Here is a 24371-nt window from a genome sequence, read left to right as displayed (position 1 = left end):
TTTGCCTGCATTGGGTCTTCGTTGCTGCACACAGGCTTTCTCTAGCTGAGGCGAGCGGGGGCTACTCTTCGTTGTGGTGCATGGGCTTCTCATTGAGGTGGCTTCTCTTGTTGCGGAGCATGGGCTCTAGGCGCGCGGGCTTCAGTAGTTGCAGCACATGGGCTCAGTAGTTGTGGCTCGTGGGCTCTAGAGCACAGGCTCAGTAGTTGTGGCACACGGGCTTAGCTGCTCCGCGTCATGTGGGATCTTCCCGGACCAGGGCTAGAACCCGTGTCCCCTGCACTGGCAGGTGGATTCTTAACCACTGTGCCACCAGGGAAGTCCACAATTACTGTAATTTTTAAGTATTTATGAACATGAATTATATTTTGAGCAACCGCTATCATGAGACACAACGATATCTGTGTTTCCATTAGTGGTGAAGCCACCGTACCGCTAACACTGCTGTGATCTGTTGCCTACATTTATACTCAAAGGAAATGCTAAATTTTAGTGAGTGGTTAATGAAAATGAACTGTAATTTTTCCCCCCAAGTCACAGACCACCTGGAATTCTATCCATAACCCCTTAGGGATCCATGGATCAAGGGTTAAGGACCCTTGTGAGATGTTCCCAGGCTTCCCTAAGGAGTCAGTTTAGGTCCCTCTAAGATGGGAACATGCAGGAAGTATGGTAACAGTTGGACGCTATTTTATTTCTAGGATTTATTTATTCCCATGACCACATCTACAACAGCATATTAAGGCAGCAGACACAATGGCCCAGAAGATGTCTTAATGGAACACTGGGTTTCCTCGGGTTATGGTTAGAACCCATGTCTTTTTCTCAATGAGGATAATGATGACAGGAACAGGCCCAGGAGACCCAGAGGGAAGACTGTTTGTTGGGGTTTTTCTTTAGTTCTCAGGTGAGTTTATTCTCGTAGGGAGGAAGTCATCCGTCTCGCTGGAAGGAATTTAGTTACAAAACAAAACCAGAAAAAGACAAATACTGTACAATTCCACTTATATGAGATATCTACAGCAATCAAATTCATAGAAACAAAGTAGAATGTTGGTTCTTAGGGGCCCAGGGTGGGGAGAAAAGAGGAGTTGTTTAATGGCTATACAGTTTCAGATCTGCAAGATGAAAAAGTTCTGGAGGTCTGTTTTGCAACAATGTGAATATATTTAACACTACTGAACTGCACTTAAAAATGGTAAAGATGGTACATCTTTTTTTTTCTTAATAATTTTTTAAAAATTAATTAATTAATTTATTCTTTTATTTTTGGCTGCATTGGGTCTTCGCTGCTGCACGTGGGCTTTCTCTAGCTGTGGAGAGTGGAGGCTACTCTTTGTTGCAGTGTACGGGCTTCTCATTGCGGTGGCTTCTCTTGTTGCAGAGCACAGACTCTAGGCGTGCGGGCTTTAGTAGTTGTGGCTCGCAGGCTCAGTAGTTGCGGCACACGGGCTTAGTTGCTCCGCGGCATGTGGGATCTTCCCAGACCAGGGCTTGAACTCGTGTTCCCTGCATTCGCAGGTGGATTCTTAACCACTGCAACACCAGGCAAGCCCAAGATGGTACATCTTATGTGGGTTTTTTTTTTTTTAATCACCATAAAAATGGTTAAAACTGCAAAACAAACAAAGAGGACGCTCAGAGCCTAATTCTGGCTCAACTTCTAATTGTCACGAAGCTGGACAGCCTCAAATGCAGGCCTGGTTCTACCCAGTACCTGGAGTTTCTCGAGGTTTTAAAGGTATAAAAACGCTTTTGAAAATGAGGACCCAAGTGTTGTTTATTTTTTAAAACTCTACTATATAATGATAAAGCTCATCTTTACGATTCTGGGTACTGATTTCCACAGAAGGGACCAAGACAATCCCCTAAGACTAATAATAACATCAAACACTTAATTAGCGTGAATTCTGTGCCAGGCAGTAGTCTAAGCACTTTATAAATACTTGACTCACTTAGTCCTCAAAACAATCCCACGGTGGATGTCCTATTTTTATCCCCACTCTATAGATAAGGAAACTGAGGCTCAGAGGACTAGTAAGTGGCAGAAGTGAGGTTCACAACAGGTCATTCGACTCCAGGGTCAAACCATAAGCACCTGAGGCAGGGATCGGGATTTTTATCTCTCAAGTCCAGCGCTGAGACAGTGCTGGCTCACAGGAAATGAATCAGGGGGCAACCATTTATTGAGCAATCGGTTGCGATAGAATTGTGAGGCATTTTTACCATGCAGCAGTTCTGAAGAAGAAAGATCTCGCTGTCTGCTTGCTCTACTATTTTTTTTTTAAACTTGGTAAGGAGAAACTTTGTTGGAAAGAGGCGTGTGGGGCAGTGTACTGTCCTAGCGGGTTGCGGCGATACGGCAACAGTGGGGAAAATACTTTGACCATAAGATCCCCCAGCATCTCCCTCTATTAATCTTTTCAAAAAAATGATTAAAGCAATGCTCCTAACTCCTAACCCACCCTACCACCTGGTTATCTCTTGTACTCTGGAGGAGTGGGAAAAGGAGTGAATATGAAGAGACAGAAAAACAACAAGGTCCTACTGTGTAGCACAGAGAACTATATTCACTATCCCATGATAAACCATAATGGAAAAGAATATAAAACAAGAAGGTACAGACACGTGTATAACTGCATCACTTTGCTGTACAGCAGAAAGTAACACAACATTGTAAGTCAACTATACCTCAGTTTAAAAAAAAAAGAAAAAGAAGAGACAGAAAGTCCTGTCTCCAGACCAACAATGAATTCTAGGAACTGGTCTAAAACTAGGGATGTGGCGGAGAGAAATAGGAAAAGACCCTAAAAGTCACCAAAGAAAATCGCAGGACGACCTTAAAAGGGTAGGGAGTGGAGGGCAGCTCTCCGTCGCTCAGTAGCCACATTCTGCCACCTTAGGAGGAAGCAGCTGCGTTTCTAAACATAACAGGCTGAGTCTGGCCAGGTCCACAAAGCCACTGACACGTGTGCCAAACACCAGCAGCATTTCAGACAACTGTAGCCGGAACATGTGCCCCCCACGCAGCACACAGAGGATGCTCGTGGGAAGAGACGGGGGCTCAGGCTACAGCAGGGGGTTGCTCCATTTTCTCGCTGGTATGGCAGGGAGGGGGTCGGGACTCACCTGTAGGTGTAGGGCCCCACTTCTTCCAACCGAGGGGTCTCCCCTCTGAGGACCTCCTCTGGATTGGTGACATTGAAGAAATAGAACTGGGTGTGCACGGGCAGAGGGGGCTTCCTCCAGGACTCAAAGGTCTCCGAGCCATTCCTTAACACAATATTCTAGGGGAGAAAACCAAAAGGGGATTTACGTAGTGTAAGGCAGTTGGCTTTGAACACAGAGGCAGAACGAGGGACACCCTGTCCTTTGACCTCCCGGCTCACTTATGTTTTCCACAGGCATTCAGCTGCTGTCCCTTGGGAGCAGGGACATGCCTTACGCCAATATGAAGCCCACAGCCCTCAGGAGCCATAACAGGTTTTCTATAAATATCTGTGGTAAAGAAAGGATGCTAGAGCCATAGCTCATGGGTGGAAACATGGTGTCCCCAAAACCAAGGCCACAGTCTGAGTACCCGAAAGGCCTTATTTGCTTCGTCACAAAGAGTCTACTGATCGGACAGCTTCCGTGGAAGTCAGGCCACTCTGAGAAGCTCCATGCACTCCCAGCTCGCCCATATGAGAGACCGGGAAGAGAGGCCCCAGAAGGTTACTTTGGTTCTTCCATTTGAGGTGGAACCACACCCAGCTCTACCACTTTCACCACCAGGGGCTTCACATGCATTTTCTCATCTAATCCCCAACAAACCCCTAACATAGGTTTGCATATCCCTGTTTTAATGGTGAGAAAGCTAAGCCACACTGAGGTTAAGTGCTTAGGGTATTCTTTGGCTACAATCCTTCCTTTGTTTCCCACCCTTACCACGGATTATGGTCTAAATTGTGTCCCTGCCAGCTCCCCCCCCAAAAAATTCATATATTGAAGTCCTAACCCCTAGTACCTCAGAATGTGACTGTATTTGGAGATAGGGTCTTTAAAGAGAAATTAAAGGTTAAATGAAGTCATTAGGGTGGGCTGTCATCCAACATGACTGAGGCCTCAGAAGAAATCAACCCTGTTGACACCTTGATCTCAGACTTCTAGCACCCAGAACACTGTGAGACAATAAATTTCTGTGGTTCAAGTCACCCAGTCTGTGGTATTTGTTATGGCAGCTCTCGCAAACTAATACACCACGGCCCCTTTATGGATGGAGAATCCTTCCCACCCTACAGACTTCAGGTGTGGCAAGTGACTTGATTTGATTAACGGAACATGAGTGGAATGGCAAAGCGCCAACTTCGAGCTGAGGCCTTAAGAGGCATGGCAAGTTTCCACCAGCCACCCTCTGTTGCCCTGTCCCAGGTAGTTGGTGATCCTTCAGCCAAGGCCCGAAAATGGAAACGTGTAGACCAGACATGAAGCCAGGAGTCCAGCCTAAGTCGGCTGACCCAGCTACGCTCAAATTGCAGCCAACCTGGCCGTAAGGAGTACGGAGTATATGTTACTATGATAAGCCACTGAGATTTGGGGGTTGTTTGTTATCCAGCATTGCAAGAGAAGCCTGATTAATACAGCACCCGAAGTTAATAGACAGAAAGCTAATATCTAGTAGTTAACTTGTTAATAAAGAAAAACTGCATTTTTAAAGTTAAGATTACTGAAGTACTCAAGAAGGATAAAAGCATAGACAGAATAAATAAACCAGAATTCAAACAGTGACTAACTCTGCATGTTGGAATTTGGGTCATTGTTATTTTCTCCTGGATGAGATTTTGTATTTTCCAAATTTTTATAATGAATAAAGAAAATTAACATTGAGAAAAAATTTTAAAAGAGGAAAATGGGATCTGCTGATAAAGACAATGTAGGGCCACTAGTAAAACAGTAACTAGATTGCAAGAGAAGCATCCCCTGATATCACTGGTGAGGATTTGAATGACAATCAACAGAGGGACGGCTTCAAAACATGACAGAAATCACATGCTAAAACATCCTGTGTCACAGAACACAACAGGATGCCAATTTTTAGTAGTCCAGGCCTCCAATTTAATAGAAGCAATGTTGCAAGGGAACTTGATGATATAACTCTATTATTCAATGGAAAATATCCCAAGAATCTCTGCAGGGAAAAACAAAGTGGAACCGGAATAAATGGATGCAGAAAACCTAAGCTTGTCAAAGCAAAAACAGTCATCTGGAGGGCTGGAAGTCAGTTTACATCCATGAGTCAGCCGTGTCATAGAACTGGGGACTCTTTGTGGTTTGGCATCAGTTCGGAACATCTAATCATCAGATTTCTAGCCAAACAACACATTACTGAAATATTCTTGGCCTTTACTGTCAGTACTGATTTACTGAGTTGAGATCAGATTGTTGAGATAGAAAAATTTAAAGACAAACCAGGAAACCCCTTTCCTCCAAACTCCGGGTCCAGCTGAGACTCTCTCCTTTGTGAAGCCCTCCCCGCCTGCCCCTGCACACATTACTCTCTCCCTGCCCTGGCCATAGAGCAGCCTAACCGATCATTTTAGGCAGTTTTTTTTTAAGAGTTTCGTGGTCTTTTATCTTATCTTCTAAACAGGGGTCTTAGCTATCTGGGGAGGAACAAGGGAGAGAGTCGGGCCGGAGAGAGAGGGCAGCATACCTGGAGAGGTTTACCAGATGGAACCCAGAGGCCCTGGCAGGGTAAGGAAGGGCCTGTGGTCAAGGTTGTACAGCTGCTTCATGTCAGAACTGGGTCTGGAACCCAGTGCCCCTTTCCTCCACTCTCCCACCCCACCTCAGCATACAACATTTTAATAAAATGGGTATAAACCTACTACACATTTTAGTTATACAAGTTATATGGTAGAGTTTCTCTGGTATAAGGTATACACACAGCACCTAGAAACAGCTCAGTAACATGAATATAACCTACCTAAAACTAGTATGTTAACTATGAGAAGTGTAACACATAAATAATAATTATTTGTCTTCTAGAGGATTTTGAAGGCCCACAGATACCTTCAAAGTCATCTGATTTCATTAAAATGAGTCTCTTTTTTGGGACTTCCCTGGTGGCACAGTGGTTAAGACTCCATGCTCCCAATGCAGGGGGCCTGGGTTCAATCCCTGGTCAGGGAACTAGATCCCACACGCATGCTGCAGTTAAGAGTTCGCATGCCACAACTAAGGACCCCACCTGCCGCAACTAAGACCCAGTGCAACCAAATAATAAATACATACATACATACATACATACATTAAAAAAAAAAAGAACCTCTTTTTCTTATCCAGAAATTTCCAGAAAAAGGCAGGGCAATAATTTCTCCTCCTCCACGAATTCCTTGAGTACCCTCCCCTTAACTGGATGGATCATCCCTTCCTTTGAACCCTATAACACATTACACAGGAATTTCTTAGGAAAAAAAGTGCTCAGGACAGAAAACATCTTCTAAAAATTGAGGTTAATTGGAATCGACATGAAGCAGTGATATTAGCAACCAAAAATGAGAAGGAAAGTGCAGCTACTATATTGGAACATACTAGGTTAACAGTTGGCTACTCAAAACAGAAGGTGCTGACGTACAAAAAAAGAGTAGGGTTTTTGTCTTTTTTTTTCTTTACTCCTCCCCACTCCTCAAGGACAATGCAGGTTTTGGAGAAATATTGGTTCAATCAACTAAATATAGTACTAGAAAACTCTATTTTCCGTCAACTTTGCTTATAAGATGCTGGGAGAGAAGAAATTGATGTGAGACAACCAGAGAAGAGCAGAAGAAAGGCATGATCAGTCAAAGACAAAGCCACAGTCAAGGCCCTATAACAGCAGCTCGACAGCTACAAGTCCAAGGAGCCTTTAAAGGGTACCCAGAGGAAGTGGGTGTTCCCTAGCCATTTCAGCCACATTCAGATACAGAGAAAGCAATTCAGATACAGATTCACTAGAATCAGAAACACATAGATCTAGCACCTATTAGTTTGTGTGTCTTATCGGTAGTCCAGCACGCTAAAGAGCTAAGTGCAGCCAGTTCCTTTTGTGGGTGGAAAGCAAAATCTGTGTGTCTCTGTGATCCCTTTTCCTAACAACTATTTAAAGCAGTGCTATACCCACGGTTTTCTTGCAAAGTGTAGAACTATACATGCAAATCAGCCAAACACTGTCTGTGCCCGGCATTGCAGGTAGGAGATACCCAGCAACACACACATGGTTTCTGTGTTCCAGGAGTTTACCCTCTATCTGGGGGATGGTGATTCACACAGGCAAGAGAATCAACAATGGAAAGTAGCCCGTAATAAATGGTCAATGAGTATACCAGGCAATGGTCTCCGTGGTGTTCAGACAATGGATTCTACGAACTGAGATGGAGACAGGAAGTGCTTAAAGTGAGCGAGGAAGAATGAATAAAAACTGGGCAAGCGGAGGAGGTCATGGGGGTGGGCTCCTTACGGATAGCTGGGGTTGATTCGACTATCCTGTGTGGCTGGACAGAGCGAGCCCTTCCTCCCTGCCTGTTCCATGTCCATCTCTCCTGGAGCCCTCTGCTTAATCAGAAAGAGTGGATGTGGAGAATGAGACAGTAAAAGATACAGAGGACGGACGGTATTAGATGTGACTGGGTGTGGGTTTTCTAGGGAGTAGGGAGATTGATTTAGAGAGGTAGGTTGGGGTCCCAGGAGCCTAGATTTTATATGATATATAAGGAGGGGGAATAGAAGGTTTCTGAGCTGCAGAATACTATCAAGAGTCAGGCATTATGTTGCCACTTTATCTCATCTCATCCCCTTAATAGTCTACAAGAGGGAAATCATCGTCCCCATTTTACACCTCAGGAGACCAGAGCTCAAAGAGGTTAGGTGAATGCCTGAGGTTTGCTAGCAGAGGGTGCAGCCAGCCTCCCACCCCAGGACTCACTGCAAACCTGTGCTCCTGGCAGGGCTGAATTTGACCGGAGCCTCATGCCCCTGGAAAACAGTAATGGTTCGGGAATCTCTGCTTCCGTGTTCCGGGAAATGGGTGACTGCAAAGAAACACCCTTCCCCACGTGAATTAGATTCACAGATGTCTCTCTTTACCTAAGACAAGGCTAGGCACTGACCCTCCAGATTCCCATTTTTTGCCTCCTCATGATTAGCTGAACAGCTTGACCCCACTGATCAATGGGAGTGAAATGCCGGTACAGCACGGTGACCACAGTTAATAACACTGTATTGTACACTTGAAAGTTGCTAAGACAGTAGATCCCAAGTGTTCTCACCACACACACGAAGAATTAACTCCGTGAGGTTATGGATATATTAATTAGCTTGACTGCAGTAATCATTTCACGGTGCCTATCAAGCATCCCATTGTACACCTGAAATATATACAATTTTTATGTGTCAATCATACCTCAATAAAGCTGGGGGGAAAAATGTTTGTTACCCAGACTTTGGTTAGGTTTCCCTCCTTCCCAGCCCCATGAACTCTTCCCTGTAAAAGGAAAACACTTTTGGCTAAGCCTTGAGGCCCTGCAGACCACACAGAGGTTCTCCCTAATGCAAGTCCCCTTGTCCCTACTGCAAAGTCTTTTCCCCTTTACAATCAGATTTGTTTTTTATTTGACACTCCTAACTATTGTGCCACGTTGCCTATTTTGCATTGACACAGGCAAGAGGTGTTTCAGAAGGTTACACTGGCATACGTGGGAAGGAGGGTTTGGCTAAGATTGTTGTAAGGATGAAATGAAGATTCAGCAGAGCGCTTATCGCAGGCCATGCTCAAAACACTCAGTAAGTGGTGACTGCGATCTTGACTATTACCGTCTTCAGGTTGGGGATGACAGGGTTTCAGGACTTAGTCTAAAGAAAAAAAGGAATCATGTCGCTTCCAGGAGTCTGCTCAAATATAGACAACCCAACAAATGTTAAACAATGAAAGAGGGGGAAAAAAAAAGTCTTTAGTCATGATTCTCTCTTCCAGCCCTACATAAAATTCAGTTTAGGTTGAAACAGCAAGGAATTAGTATAAAATCGGAAATAACCAAAATGTTGAACAGGACAAGAATGACTTAGTGAAATATGATAATTCACAGGCTGGAGTAGAAAGCAATTAGAATGATAAAAACTACAAAGACCTAAGGAACATGTTCATAATCTATGTTAAATGGTAAAAGCAGACAATGTAAAATATGCCTAAGTGTGGACAAGACCAGCAGATAAAATGCAAACATGAAACCAGGGGGGTGATATATAGATAATTTTACAATTTCAATCTTTTAGTTACCCTCAAAATCACTAAGCCTGCACACTAAACGTCCAGTAGCCTTTATCTCTATGCAACAGGATTATGAAGGGTCTCGCATTCTCTCTGTGATGTTTCTCTGCGTTGTTTGGACTTTTTTTACAACAGAAGTAAACTAATTCTGTAAGCAGAAAAAATAACTGTTCCCTTATCATTTTTTTTTGTAAGTGAAAATCTAAGAAAGAAACTCAGATTCTACAAAATGTATGAACAGACCCCAAGGCAAGGCAGAAGGAACAGATACAGAGAACCAGCATCATCTAGCTTTTCCTCTGTCCTTGCAAAACAGAGGTAAGGCCGATGCCTCCTCAGCTGTGGTCAGTTCTCCCTCACAAGCGCCAAGGGCCTCCACCCGCCACACTGGGCTGTAGAGTATTTCTTTTCCTGTTATTGTCAGGACGGTTGATGTAACACTCTGTGTTCCTCGCCAGCTTTTCCTGACAAGCGTCACAGTGTGCGAAGAACTTCACAGTGAGAAAGGGCTTGCTGCGGCAACATGCATGGACCTAGAGATTGAGATTATTACACTAAGTGAAATAAGTCCGAGAAAGATAAATACTATATGATTTCTAAATCATATAATATTTAGTGGAATCTATAATTTCTAAATATATAATATTTAGTGGAATCTAAAAAGTAGTACAAATGAACTTATTTACAAAACAGAAACAGACTCACAAACATAGAAACAAATTTATGGTTACCAAAGGGGAAGGCGGAGTGGGAAGGGATAAACTGGAAGTATGGGATTAGTAGATGCACACTACTATATATAAAATAGATAAACAGCAAGGATTTACTGTATGGCCCAGGGAACTATAGTCAATATTTTGTAATAAACTATAATGGAAAAGAACTGAAAAAAAGAATATAGATATATATATGTGTGTGTGTATATATATATAATACTGTATCAACTTGCTGTACACCTGAATCTAACACAATATTGTAAATCAACTATACTTCAATTAAAAAAAAAGGATTTGCAACCTCATTTATTTATTAGAGCGAAGAAAATCATCTCAGAATTATGAACCCCAAAAGATCCAGTCAGTGTGAGTGAACAGACGGTTAACTGCCCAAGTTTATCTTGCCTGGTTTGTATCCAGCTTAGCCAAAAAAGTCCAAAGACAAGGTGAAGAGTTCCCAGAAAGAAGAAAGGCAAAATCTTTCCCAGAAGGGAGGGTAAGACTAGCTGTCCTCATGACAGTCTGATGTGAACTTGTTCCTCCAAGTTTCAAGTGGATGACGAAGTTCCGGGATGGAAATAAACATTTGGTAGACTGGAGTCCTTCGCTAAACAAAGCAAATGAAAACCTACTAACAGGAACAATCCCTGACAGCTTGCTAGAGCCACAGTGACAGCAGGTGTTGTGACAATCCAGGATTCTCCTCCACCCCCATCACTGGCCTCTCCCTGGTTACTCTTAGCTGAGTCAACACTCAAACAAGTCTCAGACCACCTTGGATTCCATTCAAATCGTGCTCTCAAGAGTGTTGGTTTTTCCTGTACCTTTAACATGTCTCTTTTCTTCCCCTGCTAAACGGCTGTCACGGAACCCACTGTAAATCCCAGAGTGGATGGTGTGGGGTGGTGCGTGTGCATGTGTGTGTGTGTGTGTGTGTGTGTGTACACATTAAGTAGGGAAGGGGAATGAGAGAACAGAGGGGAGTTTATAAATGCAGCTGCCAACATTTCTAAAACAGTTGCTTCTTTATTTTTATCTCCTTCCCTGACATTCAGCTCAGAGAAGGACGATTATCATTGCTAAAATGCTGCTTACTGGAAGTCTCCAGGAATCAGGTGCTGTGCTAGGGCTTTATGGACAGGATCTCTAAGCCTTACGCTGGCCCTGCAAGGTAAGAATTCCCATTTTGCAGATAAGGAAATGTTGGCACCGGCTTTCCCAAACTCACAGAGCCAGTAAGTCAAGTGAAATCCCACCAAGTCTAGGTCTGTGGGTTTGCAAAGCCCATGCTTGGCCACTCTAGCAGCTGCCTCACCATCGCACCCTCAGGGTAGAGCTGCCAGATTTAGTGAATAAAAACAAAGGATGCCCAAGGATGTCCCAAATATTGCACAGGCCATGTCAAAAATGCTTTAATTCTTAGGATGCAATGCTGAAGGATTCAGGGGCAAAGTGCTGTAATATCCGCAACTTGCATTAAAATAATTCAAGAAAAAGTGTATGAGAGAGAGATGACGTCTATATGGGAGGATGCTAACAACTGATAAATTGAAATGAATCAAAATATTGCACAGACATACTCACTAAAATATTATTTGTAGTTTATCTGAAATTCAAGTTTAACTAGACATCCTGCATTTTATCTGGCAACCTCCCCCAGAAAGACCGTGAAACTGTAGAGAAACCATCACTTGGGCTCCAAGACCTTCCTGGGCCACTAGCCAAACCTGTAACCAGCAGAGTTTTCCACTTATGCTAAATTAACAATCAGTGCAAGGTCCCAAATCAGTTTTACAATGTGACTTTGGATACTGCAGAACATGATGAATTGTTCCAGGCATAATATGGTGGCACTACCATCAAAAGAGGTATTGGAAAGATGATCAAGTTACATGGTCAATCTGTCGTGTCAACAGCCAAGTTAATCATTTGGACTGAAAAGCTTACCTTTCAGTTAATTAGCCAATATGTATATAATGAGAGCTTTCTCTATGCCCAACAAGCGTAGGCCCTGTTTCAAGAAGACATTTAGCTAAGGACACAAAATTGACCTGTATGTAACAGTGCAGGGCCCAAAGAGGGGTTTATGCCTGAAATTATTTGGATCATTTCAACTGTATGGATACATCCTAAAATCCCCATCTGGATACCTCACAGGCTGCTCAACATCAACGCGACCGAAAAAGGGACTCATGATCGTCTCCCGTAATCAATCACTCAGTCCTGTTGAGTTTACCTCCTCCTCTTCTCCACTTCTATTCCTGTGCCTATTTCATCACCGGCGTGGACTGAGACAATACTGTTCAGTATTAGCTAGTCTCCTAATAGGTAATTAGGTAACAGGTAGTCTCCTAACTGGTCTCCTTCTCTCCAGCCTTGGCCCTTTCAAAGCTATTATCCACATCAGCTTCCAGAGAGTTCTATCAGGACAGACACTCTCCCTACTGCTCACAGGATAAAGTCTGAGGCTCTTGACCTGACGCAGCCCATCACCTGCCATCCTCTGTCATCCCCTGACAGGTCCTTTGAGCACCAGCAACACTCAACTGCCCACCTTCCCCCAGGTATGGGCTGGATTAGCTGCTTCTGCTGAGAGCTGACATGAGTTGGTACAGCCACAAGATACAACACAAGCAAGCCAGCCTGACAGAGCTCTTTCTGGAAGGCAGCACAAGGATGGCTGCTGAACCAGCTATGCTGGTATAAGCCACGTCCAGATGATAAAAATAAGCACTCAGGGAATTGCATTAGGCTTGATGGGAGTAAGTAATACTTAAAAGGAAATTTTCAGGCTTCAAGAGCACTGCTGGTTGTTCTTTTAGTTCAACAAAGTGCTACTTAATAATTAAACACAAACTCAGCAACCATGTTGCCATCTACATCGTCTAAATTCACCCAGAGATGATGCAGACCAACTTTGAGAACCTGATCTAATAGCATGTGGATGATTCTCATTGGATTCCAGATTGATAAAACTCACCATATATCAAAACACCAGTTGGTGTGCATTATTTAAAAAATTTCTCCCTGAAATCAAGCAAACTCAATGCAGACTCTTATTAATTAATTAATGTAAGTAATTAATGTATGTAATTTGCACTATTTACCTTTTTAAATTCTCTGTTGAGGGAAAAGAAATACACTGCCATTAACATTCTACCCTTATTCTCTGACCTTATTTTAACTCAAGAACAAATGCCTTGGCTTTTTTTTTTTTTAATGTCACTGTTGTTGAACTCATTTTGCTTTAATTGCAACTCCAACGATTTCGGCTAATGAGATCTGACAGTTGAGGTTCAAATGTTAGTCTATGTGTAAGCTGCTACTCTGTCTATAAAATGACATACAAGGGGGGCTTCCCTGGTGGCTCAGTGGTTAAGAATCCGTCTGCCGATGCAGGGGACACGGGTTCAAGCCCTGGTCCGGGAAGATCTCACATGCCGGAGAGTAACTAAGCCCGTGTGCCACAACTACTGAGCCTGCACTCTAGAGCCCACGAGCCACAACTACTGAGCCCATGAGCCACAATTACTGAAGCCCACGCGCCTAGAGCCCATGCTCCACAACAAGAGAAGCCACCGCAATGAAGAGAAGCCCCCGCTCGCCACAACTAGGGAAAGGCCGCGCGCAGCAACAAAGACCTAATGCAGCCCAAAATAAACAAATAAATAATTTATATATATAAAAAAAAAACTTGACCCTTAAAAAAAAATTACATACAAGACAAGAAGATGGAAGAGTTATCCTGAAAAAGCTCCTGCTACAAAATACACACTAGAGGACTTTTTAAACGCTTCCAGGTAATTACAAATGTGAAACCAAGGTTGAGAACTGCCAGCCTAAAGAAAAAGCAGCCACCAGACAGAAACTTAATCAAAAGGACCAGGTGAAAACTGGGGAAATATATGTGGATTCCAGTCAGCGGGGTGTTGGGGGGAAGAGGCTGAAGGAGTGGATGAGAGAAAGTGTTTTAAGATGTGAATCAATAAGAAGTGTGGCCGTGACAATCATGCTGGGTTCTGTGTATAACCTGTGGAGCCAGTCATTCTTTTACAATCTGTTTGGTTGTGATTATATCTCTCAAAGATGAAATAAGTAATGTTCTACGTCTCCTCTTCCCTCCATTACTGTGGACTATCAGAAATATAGTATTAAAAGTAATATCCTTAAAATGGGACTTGCAAGAGTAATGATTACATTCCCATAACAATGGCATTCTGCCTTGCTTTCTCTAGAAAGAGTATAAAACTCAGATGCCAAAGGAGCCCCGTGGGAAAGGTCAATGAGTGAAGCAGGTACAGGTTTGTACATATTTGCAGGCCAAATCCCAGCAATAATATTCACTTCTACACAGAAATATGCCCTCTCCCATTTTTGTTAAACACATTTTGTTAAACACAGGCTATCTTTCATTTTCCTTCTTTTGGTAAAGAGCATCAAACACAAACAGATATTTCTCTACTCTATGAAAGACAGCAGAGCAAGCACCATGACAAAGGGCATTTTCACTGAGCCTTGCAGTCAGGGGACAACAGGGGTGTGACCGTGGTGGGAACAGGGAGGGAGGTTAGCAGCCTCTATTCTGCCCAGGCTGCTGCCACAGAGGACTGTGATGGGGTCAGCACTGCAAAACAGCCACACGTTTCCGGAGAAGCTGGAAAGCTGGATTATTTGGTGAATTTTCCAGATTTTAAAGGTATAAACTATTAGTGAGGCAAACGTGACCACTGGCCTACAGAGCGGAACAAAAATGTGAAGCTAAATAACAATATACAAACAAAATCATCCTGAAGAGGTTAAGTTTTCGTTCTTCCATTCATCCACACAATGTTTAATGACCATCTTTTTTTTTTTTTTTTTTTTTTTGCAGTATGCGGGCCTCTCACTGCTGTGGCCTCTCCCGTTGTGGAGCACAGGCTCCGGACGCGCAGGCTCAGTGGCCATGGCTCACGGGCCTAGCCGCTCCGCGGCATGTGGGATCCTCCCGGACCAGGGCACGAACCTGTGTCCCCTGCATCGGCAGGCGGACTCTCAACCACTGAGCCACGAGGGAAGCCCTGACCATCTATTTTGTATGACATTCATTCAGCAGGTTGGGAAGAGGATACAAAGCTACCTTCAAAGAGAGCTTTCGGGCTAGCTTTAAATACTAAATTGTGTCATACGAATAGAAAATCCCTGGCAGGGCTGAAGCTAGAGGGGAATTATCAAGGAATTCAATTATGGAGCTGCTTATGTTCTAGTCTAGTTTGTGTCACATGCAGGAAAAGACAGGAGATTTGCTGAACCTGCATCACCAATGGCCCAAACTACTATCCTTCACACTGGACTAATGAAACTAAAAGGACATATGAACATATATTGAATTGGCCAAAAAGTGCGTTCGGTTTTAAGTAAACATAAAAGACACATTTTTCATTTTCACCAAGAACTTTATTGAACATTCACTAACCAAATGAACATTTTGGCCAACCCAATAACAAACTAAACAAAATCCTGGTGGTTTGAAAACATTAATAATATAGCTTCCAAACTGGCCTTACAGAAGTAAAGCAGAGACATTATGTTATTTTTTAAATTATTCTAAAAATCAACAAAATTAATTAAATGAAAACCAGATCAGTAGTTCTCGAAGGGTGGTCTGAGGACCTCTGGGGGTCCCCAAGACCCTCTCAGGGGGTTCCCCAAGGTCAAAACTATTTCCTTAATAATACTAAGACATAATCTTCCTTTTTCACTCATTCTTTCAGGAGCATACAGAGGAGCTTTCTAGAGGTCACACAGCTTGTAATGATGTCATCGCTCTGACAGCTAACGGAATATGTGTTTGTGTATTCTTGTGTTTTAAAAATGTATCCGTTTTAATTTCTAATATTGTAAATAATAGATATAACCCACAGAAATATAGGTTCTTTGGGGTCTTCAATAATTGTTAAGAGAATAAAAGGGTCTGAGCCCCAAAACTCTGAATTAGATCATAAATTCCATAAGAGTAAGGACTGTGTCTCATTTACTATTGTATCCATAGCTCTTAGCACACCGCCTCACAAATGGTTCACACTCATTAAATATTGATATTTGCTAAATAAACAGATGACTGCCAAAGAATATACCTAAAAGTGCTTTTGGATATAGAGAGCAAACACTGAAAGTAGCCTTTATTTTCCTCGGTTGCTTTTGACTAGTTACCAGCTTTGATAAAAAAAAAACAGTCGCTTCATGTAATGTATCCTGTATATAGAGTATATATCTTGATGATATAGGCCATTAATGCCCAGTCACTTGGCCAACATCCTGTGTTTTCATTAATGATCTTATAATCCCACCTGCTGATTCCTCCCTGGGAAACAAGCAAGTGTCTGGCAGAACAGATGGCCCCTTCACTGCGGCCCGACAATGAAATCTTGTACTTTATTCAACAAGAAAACAAAAACGATTCTCACAATCTAGAACCTTCCCCTCCCTCCCTAAAGATATGTCCTTTAATGTAAACGTGCAGAATAATAGTAATTACTAAGAGTAATGGCCCTCAACTAGAATTATCAACTCTTTTATATGTTAGTCATACCAGTTGAAATTAAAAATAAATACAGCAAATTAAAAATAAATAGAAGCACCCCATTTCTGTAAAGTATATGTATTACTATATATGCACAATGAAAAAATGTGGATTAATCAACAATATATGTAACAGTGGTAATCTTTCTTTTATTAATTTTTATTGTCTGACTTTTTACAATGGCATGTATTTTTTTTACCAGAAAAATAAACAAAAATAAAGAATAAAATACAGAGTTAAAAAAAAAAAAAAGAATTGTCATCTCAAGGAGTGAAGACATGGGTTAACATAATCACCATCCAAACCAGTCACAGACTTCATGGTTAGCTCTTTGACCTGGGTACTGTTCCGAAGGACTCTGATTCAGCAGGGCTGGTGGGGTCTCTATTTTTTAAATTTCCCTAGGTGATTCTGATGTGGTTCCCTAGAGTCTAGGGACAACACTGAGAACTACTGGTTTCCTCCATTGTCTTAACCATTAGTAATGAATGCATGCACGGTCACCATGAATTAGTAACAGCTGAAAGAAACATAATATAATTTTGATGTCACCAGATCATGTTTCTAAAAGCCAGGGAGGAGTCGGATAATTTTGCTTATGAGTTCAAGAATCTGGCAAGGATACGGCCTCTGTTTACAGATCTATGGTTTCTGCTTGTGCTGAGCCAATCACATGACTCTATCACGAATCTGGAAGGAAGGAACTGAGAGATGAAGCATGTTCATGGGAGGCTCAGCAGCTGAAGAGTCATATAGGGTCAGGGCTGGGGAAGGTCCAGATGAGGAAACAGCCTGGGCCAGAGGAAACAGAGGAAGCTGGTTGGTGGGAAAAGCAGAGGAACACGTGGGAGACACAGAGTGTGCCTGGTCCTGCTGACTTTCCAGTTTCTACTGGATTGGCAGGAGGCCTGACTGTGCTGTGGTTCTTACCCTTCGATTTCTATGAGCTTCCTCTTCCGGCTTTATAAAAAGCCGGCTACCTCTTTTTTTTTTTTTTTTTGCGGTACGCGGGCCTCTCACTGTTGTGACCTCTCCCGTTGCGGAGCACAGGCTCCGGACACGCAGGATCAGCGGCCATGGCTCACGGGCCCAGCCGCTCCGCGGCATGTGGGATCTTCCCGGACCGGGGCACGAACCCGCGTCCCCTGCATCGGCAGGCGGACTCTCAACCACTGCGCCACCAGGGAAGCCCCTACGGCTAGCTCTTTCCTGAGCTCGCGTGAGGGTGCCTCGTTTCCTCAGAGAGCATTGCCCCTCTTTAATGCCAAGAAGTGGAGGACGATGTGATATGTGAGGGTAGAATTTTCTGTCACCACGAATCTTTTGAAAGGAAAGAAGGTGCTAGTAACTGCTCCGGGATAACAGGTGTAAATAAGCCAGAACTGTCACAGGCAACGTATCCAGTGCCACATAGGTGTAAAGGTAATTCGATACCCACCACCATCCATTTCAACATTGACACAGTCTCAGTTTCCTTGACTAGAAAATAACAGATTAAGTGATGCCTAAGGTTTTTTTCTTAATCTAAGATTCTATGTCTTCTTAACTCTGAAAAGAGACAGCTAAGGAGATGAGGTAGCCGGGCAAGAAGGAGCCCTTTAAGATTACATATACTTGACTGTCTTTACATAAACAACAATGAAGATGTTTTACTCATTTGACTTTAAAAAAGACCCCACATATTCACCAATCAATGTTACTTGGTTAAATTATCAGTGATTATATTTTATTTCTTGAGGCACTAGAACAACTCCAAAGTTGCTTTGGCTCCCGATGGAGGCCAGCTGGTACCTGCCCAGAGACTCAGGTTCTGGCAAAGGGTAAGGGAATCTGTCCCGTTTGTCTCATCGCTGAGACCTAAGGCTATCGTTCTTCCTTGGTCTGTGAATAGGAAGCAAAGTGTCAACAGTCTCTTGCCCTCTCACTGCTTCCCTTGCCAGCCCATCTCTTATTAGCCAGCCTTGACTTTGGCCAGCTCTGTGTCCTAATTTCTGGGAGATGTTTAAACCGTCAACAAGCCTAAAGGCAAATTTAATATCCTGAGCTGCAGAGTTGTTCTCAAGCACAGGTTGTATGCCTGTGTCATAGAATTTCAGAAATTTGAAGCTAGAAGGAACTTTACTATATAAGCTTCAGTTCCTAGATGAGAAAGAAATAGCTGGAAACAATAACAAATGTTTACTGTTGTCTGTACAAATATGTTGCCTATACAAATAACAATAACAAAGTCAGGTGCTTGGGAGGGACTGTGCTATATGCTTTCCATCAATCCTTTTATTTCATTCTTGCACCAACCCAAAGGTAGGCATTCTTATTACCCCCATTTTCAAGATGAGGAACCTAAGGGTTTGAGAGGTTCAATACTTTGCTACTTGGCTTGTCCAGTTTAATCCAAGTATTTGTTAGTGACAGAAAAAGGAGTTTTAACCAAGTTCTGCTGATTCTTAGGACACTGTTCTTTCAAGTAAAATGATCAAAAGTGAGGCAGCAGGATTTTTAGCTACCTACCATGTACCAGGCACTACACTAGGTGTCAGAACAATTAGCAGGATTACCAGATGAAATGTCACATTAAAATCCTGCCCTTCCAGGTTCTAGGGAGGAAAAGAGATCGCTAGGTCTCTGCAAAGCTCTGTCTTCAGGGAGGTTAAAATGCTCGACAGAGAAGGCCTGGTTAATGCTCAGAGTATCCCCCAGGATGTGGGTGTGGGCCAAGGAGGGAAGCATTACTCTGCCTCTTCTGCAATTGAGAGAAGTAGAGAGAAACAATTACAGGGCTTGCCCAATGCAAGGCATAATATAACAAGCCAAGAATGGAACCAAACTGTCTTGGTTCCTTCCACTCTATTCAATGGCCAAAATTAAAATCTCCCTTCAATCACCCTTGGCTACTGTGGGATCAAAGATAATTACCACATGAGACAAATTCTTCTAATAGGAATTATGTTACTAGGCTTCTCACAATTAGCCCAACCTACTCATTTGATTTTCATCCTTTTTCTCTCTTCTCTTTTTGATGTAGACAAGACAGGACACAGTCTTCAAATGAAAAAATTAAGAACTGGGAGTATCAGAGTGGATTATATTACAAGTATATTAAAGTCAAGTTATGAATGAATTTTCCATAACAACGTTAATGGAAAGAATGATGGCAGCCATAACTGATCACCTATTCCGTGCCTGATACTGTGCTCCGATTACCTCACTTGGTCTCACAACAGCACACACAGAGGCAGATCCTGGGTTTGTGTGAAGCTCGTACAGGGTGTGGGGGCCCTCCCTAAGAAAAGAACATTTTGGATACAGAATTAGGTAGAAGGCTTTGGAAGGGCCTGTGCAAGCGAGGGACCCAAAGCGTGAGCTTCTTGACCTTCACGGTAAACGCACCGCTGTGCCCAAGATGGCTAACATCCTCACTTCTCCGAGGAATGAAATTGAGGCTCAGAGAAGTAACTTGCCCAGAGGCAGAAGGCTTGGAAATGTCAGGGCTACGATTTGAACATAGGATGCCTGACCTCAAATCTCATGTATTTTTTCTTTGCTTACGTGCCTTCTAACGAAAATAAAACTGGTATCATTTACAAATAACTATACATACTAACTATACTCCATGAAAAGTACACTCATTTTCTCTAATAATTCTTATAGTCCTTCTATCTACGGGAGTTGTTATTATCCCCATTTACACATGGAAAAACCTAAAATCAAGAAAGGTTATGCACCAGCCAAAGGTAACCTAGCTAGTACACAGGGGAGCCAGGATTCATGCCCACGAATTGACCTGCAGAGACCTTCCTCTTTCCCACCACCTCTTGCTACCATCCTACAGGTGATCCGGGAAAGCAGAATGGTAATGATGGTAATGCGTGACCTCTGGTTGCCTTACAATATTCCCACACCTGTCCACAGAAACTAGCCCTGTCATTTAGTTTCACATACCACATTGTGCGATATCCCTTAACAGGGTGAGGCAATTCTGAAAGTTCACTTCCTCTGTACTATAATTTATCAGTCAGATCAGAGTCCGTTCCTCATGGAGAAAACCACCTTTAAAAGCCAATTACCAAATATCAACACCAACTCAAGCCCCAGCCAAGCTGCCTTACAGCCCACACCGCCCGGCATCCTCCCTGCGCACCGCCCACGAATGTACACCCACAGAGCATCAGAAGGCTGATAATGTCTGAGACATGGCGGAGATCACTCAACCTACCGGGCTCTCCTGAAACAGCCTTTCAAACCCACACAAGAAAATTCAATTGGCTGCAATTGGATTGCTTAACTCTAGTCACCCAAGCAAGAGGTTACCTCCTTAAACAATCTTGCCATGGATTTGCAGGTGGACAAGCGTGGAGAGATTCAGTTTAGTTTTTTCTTTGAACATGGGTGCTCAGAGAAAACAATGAATGGCCTTTGAGCAGCTCAGACAGTGGGCCTTGTCTCCCACTGGCAATGTGAACTTTAAAAAAATTAAACTATGCTTTGCCGTGGCATTTTTTTTTAAGTTGCCTCTAACCGTCAGATTTCAAGTAATTGATGGCCTTTAGAAAAGCCTCTATTAAAGGAATATGTCTTTTGCCACCTGGAACGAAACAATTTTGCTAACGGGGAGTGCAGTGATCAATCTTGGAGGAGGCCCAGGGCTTTTATTATCTGGCCAAGGGCAAGTGTCAACCAGTGGAAGAAATTAGGCATGCAGTTACGGGTGCTAACAAGAAAGGCTGCTCCAATAATCTTTTTTTAAAGGAAAAAGCGATCCCATTAACTCTCTCTGGTTCCTCTTTCCACACAGGTTGGTGGGTGTGGGTGAAAGGGCAGGAGAAATGACTACTGGTGAAGTCATAGGATGGAGAAATCTGAAATGACCAGCTCTCCAGCATACACATCTAGGGGGAAGAGATGGGCTCAGATTCTTTTAAGGATCTAAATGTATCTCTGCCTGAAGCTTACGGCTGCTTGAGAAGAGCAAGAATCCACGGTGAAACAAAGCAACACAGACCGCTGGTACAAGGTATCAAACATCTAAGTCGGCCGGTAAGCACAGACTCTGATGGACTGGAAAGTCACCCAGCCCAAAGGCCTGGCCTGGCTACCAAGCGTGGGCTCAGCCCAGGAAGGCAAGGACACAATAGACCACACACCCGCTTCGCATCCCACCCCACATCACTTCCAAGGCCACAGCAAGCAGCCAACACACCTGTGGGGTCTTTCATTTAGTTTTGTTTCTTCATGAAGTGGGAGGGAAATGAGTTTGGGCCCAACAGAAATTGGGGCGTAGGGAGGGCCCGGGGTGGGCGGGGATGCAAACAAGAGAAGAGAAGTGAATTCTTTAAAAGTCTAGATCCGTAGTCTCGTTTATTATTCTAAAAGGAACAGAAGCGTTCTCATTCCTCTCCTCCTTCTTTAACCCTTACCAACCCACCCCAAGAAGACAAGGAGGAGAGCAGGGCTCTAGTCTAGAGGGTTCGCCGGGGTGCAGATCCTCCCTGCACAAGGTTTAGCAGAGGGAGGGTGGGCTGGAAGTGTCCTCCCAAACACACACGCGCGCGCGCACGCACACACACACAGCCGGCCACGCCTCACCTTCTCGATCGTCTGGTCCACGGCCTTCTGGAAGACTCTGGCCACCAGCAGCGTGACACTGGTCACCAGCAGAAGCAGAGACAGCGTCCCCACCGCGTAGAAGCAGCACCTGCCCATTCCGCGCACCGCTCACGGGCCCGGCGGCCGGCGACTGGACGGGAAACAGGGAGGGAGGGAGGCGCCGCCGCAGTAGCGGCCGGAAGACCCGGGACCCTCGGGCGCCTGCGGCCCGGCCGATGCGCCTGGCTCCCGGCTCCGCGGCCGGACAAGCGCGGCCCCACTGCCCCCGGCCGGCCGATGGGGAGTGGAAGGCGCGCTTTGGTTTCGCTTTCCCTGGCCGGGGCAGCCGCGACGCCCTTGTGGCGCAGCTCGCGAGGGAAAGGGAGCGCGCAGGGCGGGGACGCTCGCCGGCCGGGCTCTCCGCAGCCCCGGGAGGCGACAGCCGGCAACTGCGCGGGGAAGCGGGCGGGGCGGAGGCTGAGCCCGCAGTCATGTGCCCCGCAGCGGCTGCCGCGATTCGGCCCGCGCGACCCGCGGTCAGTCCCGGCGGCCCCCCAGCGCCATCGGCTCCCTGATCCCCGCCCGGCAGCGCCCCCCGCCCCCTCGTCGCAGGCCCCGCGGCCACCCCGGAAAAATCGCCTGCCCTCCCCGGCTCTACCCCCTCCTCAGATACGAGCTGCGGGCCAAGCACGGGGGATTCAGGATGGATACGATACTGCGCCTGCTCTAGACGAGCTCACAAGTTAGCGGGGACACTGTGAACCGCAATTAAGGCGCAGTGTAACATTGACGAGGTGCGTGCTGAGATCTGTGCCTACCACACCTCTGCCCCGGCGACCTAGGACCTCACAGTTGAACTGGGCCTTGGGGGATGGGTAAGGGTTTGTTTTGTCACGTGAGGGGTGTGTGCAAGGGAGGGAAGAGGTATTTGGAGGAGAAGAAAAAGCTGTGTTCAGACATTGGGGGTGAAAAAGCAAGATTGTAGGAGGAAAGAAGTTACTTTTGACTCTAGGCTCAGGTGTGCAGTGTAGGATGAGAGGTGTGGAGGCCCCTTGGGGTCAGACTTTCAAGGGCTCTTGTGTCCCATAGGAGAGTTGAGACTTTATCCCTGCTCAGTGGGGTCAGCAAGAGGCTTCAAGCAGGTGGCCCTGATGTTCTCATCTGCTTTGCTCACCAATATGTCCCAAGGCAGCCAGGCTAAAGTCCGCACTCAGCAGGGACTCAAGAAGTATGAGTTGAATGAACATCAACTATATGCTAGGCCTTGGCTAGGTGCTTACACACACCTATTTAATACCCACAGCAGCCTTGTGGCTGTTTGTCCCAGTTCCCCCAAGCCAGTGCCAGATGGGAGCACTTGGACAGGAAGCTGGACCTGGGATGCAGGTGTGGCCTTTGTGAAGGAGAAAGGTGAGGAGGGAAGGCTGAATGGAAGGAAGCATCTTATGCTACAGTGAAGCTCTAAGAAAGTTCAGCAAGGCCTTGGGGGAACCTAAGTCAAGCTGCCCTGTCCCAGGAGTCCAGCATCCCCCAGGAATAGGCTTCTTGCCATTAGGCCTGGGCTGGTGGCAGCCCTAGGAAACTGGCCTCTGCACCAAGCTGGGGATGAGGATCAGAGGATAGATTTTAGGGCTCAGCAGCTGGGACAGGACCATTGGTCAGCTATGCTCTGCACTGCAAGTTCTGAGAGTACGTTTTCTTGGCCACTATGGTAGTAGTATTCCCGTTTTGCACACAAGGAAACCGTGGCTCTGAGAGGTGAGTAACCTAACAAGCTCAACCAGTTACTGAGGGGTGAATCCTGCCTCGACCAGAATGCAGGCCCGGTGACTTCCAAAGCCCTCACTTTTTCTACCCAGTGCATTGCTGCCTCCCAGCTGCCATCAGTGAGAATCTGGGAACAGGGGGTTCAGCTGGGAGACTTTGCTGACGACTTGGTGAGATGCTGTGATGCATTCAAAATGGTGGCAAATTCTTTGACACTCCTTCTATTGAGAAGTGGGGTCTATACCATTTCCCTTGAGTTTGGGCTGGATTTAGGGATGGAAAGCACTAAATCACTATATCCTGGAACTTCTTAAGATAGATCATAAACACCTTGCAGCTTCTCTCTGGGCCTCTGGAAATGGTAGCTCTTGGTGCCCTGAGCCACCACTAAGCTCAGCTACCCTGAGGCCTCCATGCTGGAGAGAACAGGGGAGAGACCACAGGGAGATGCCCTGCCCGCCCC

General features: G+C 44.8%; 1 protein-coding gene across 1 annotated transcript in view; it reads right to left on the bottom strand.

The window, feature by feature from the left end:
* Positions 1 to 22551, bottom strand: part of SCARB2 (scavenger receptor class B member 2) — a 68806-nt gene extending 46255 nt beyond the window's left edge. Inside the window, exons 1-2 of the mRNA XM_082653983.1 lie at positions 22142 to 22551; positions 3130 to 3287 (exon numbers count right to left, since the gene is read on the bottom strand). Coding sequence (XP_082510109.1) covers positions 3130 to 3287; positions 22142 to 22258 — 275 coding nt within the window. The 5' untranslated portion in view covers positions 22259 to 22551. The remainder of the gene's footprint in view (positions 1 to 3129; positions 3288 to 22141) is intronic.
* Positions 22552 to 24371: the final 1820 nt, after the last annotated feature.

This window comes from Grampus griseus (genome assembly GCF_964374135.1).
Source record: "Grampus griseus genome assembly, chromosome: 4".
NCBI classification, from domain to species: Eukaryota; Metazoa; Chordata; class Mammalia; order Artiodactyla; family Delphinidae; genus Grampus; species Grampus griseus.
The sequence above is the reverse complement of the archived record's forward strand: the minus strand, read 5'-3'. Positions and strand labels throughout refer to the sequence as shown.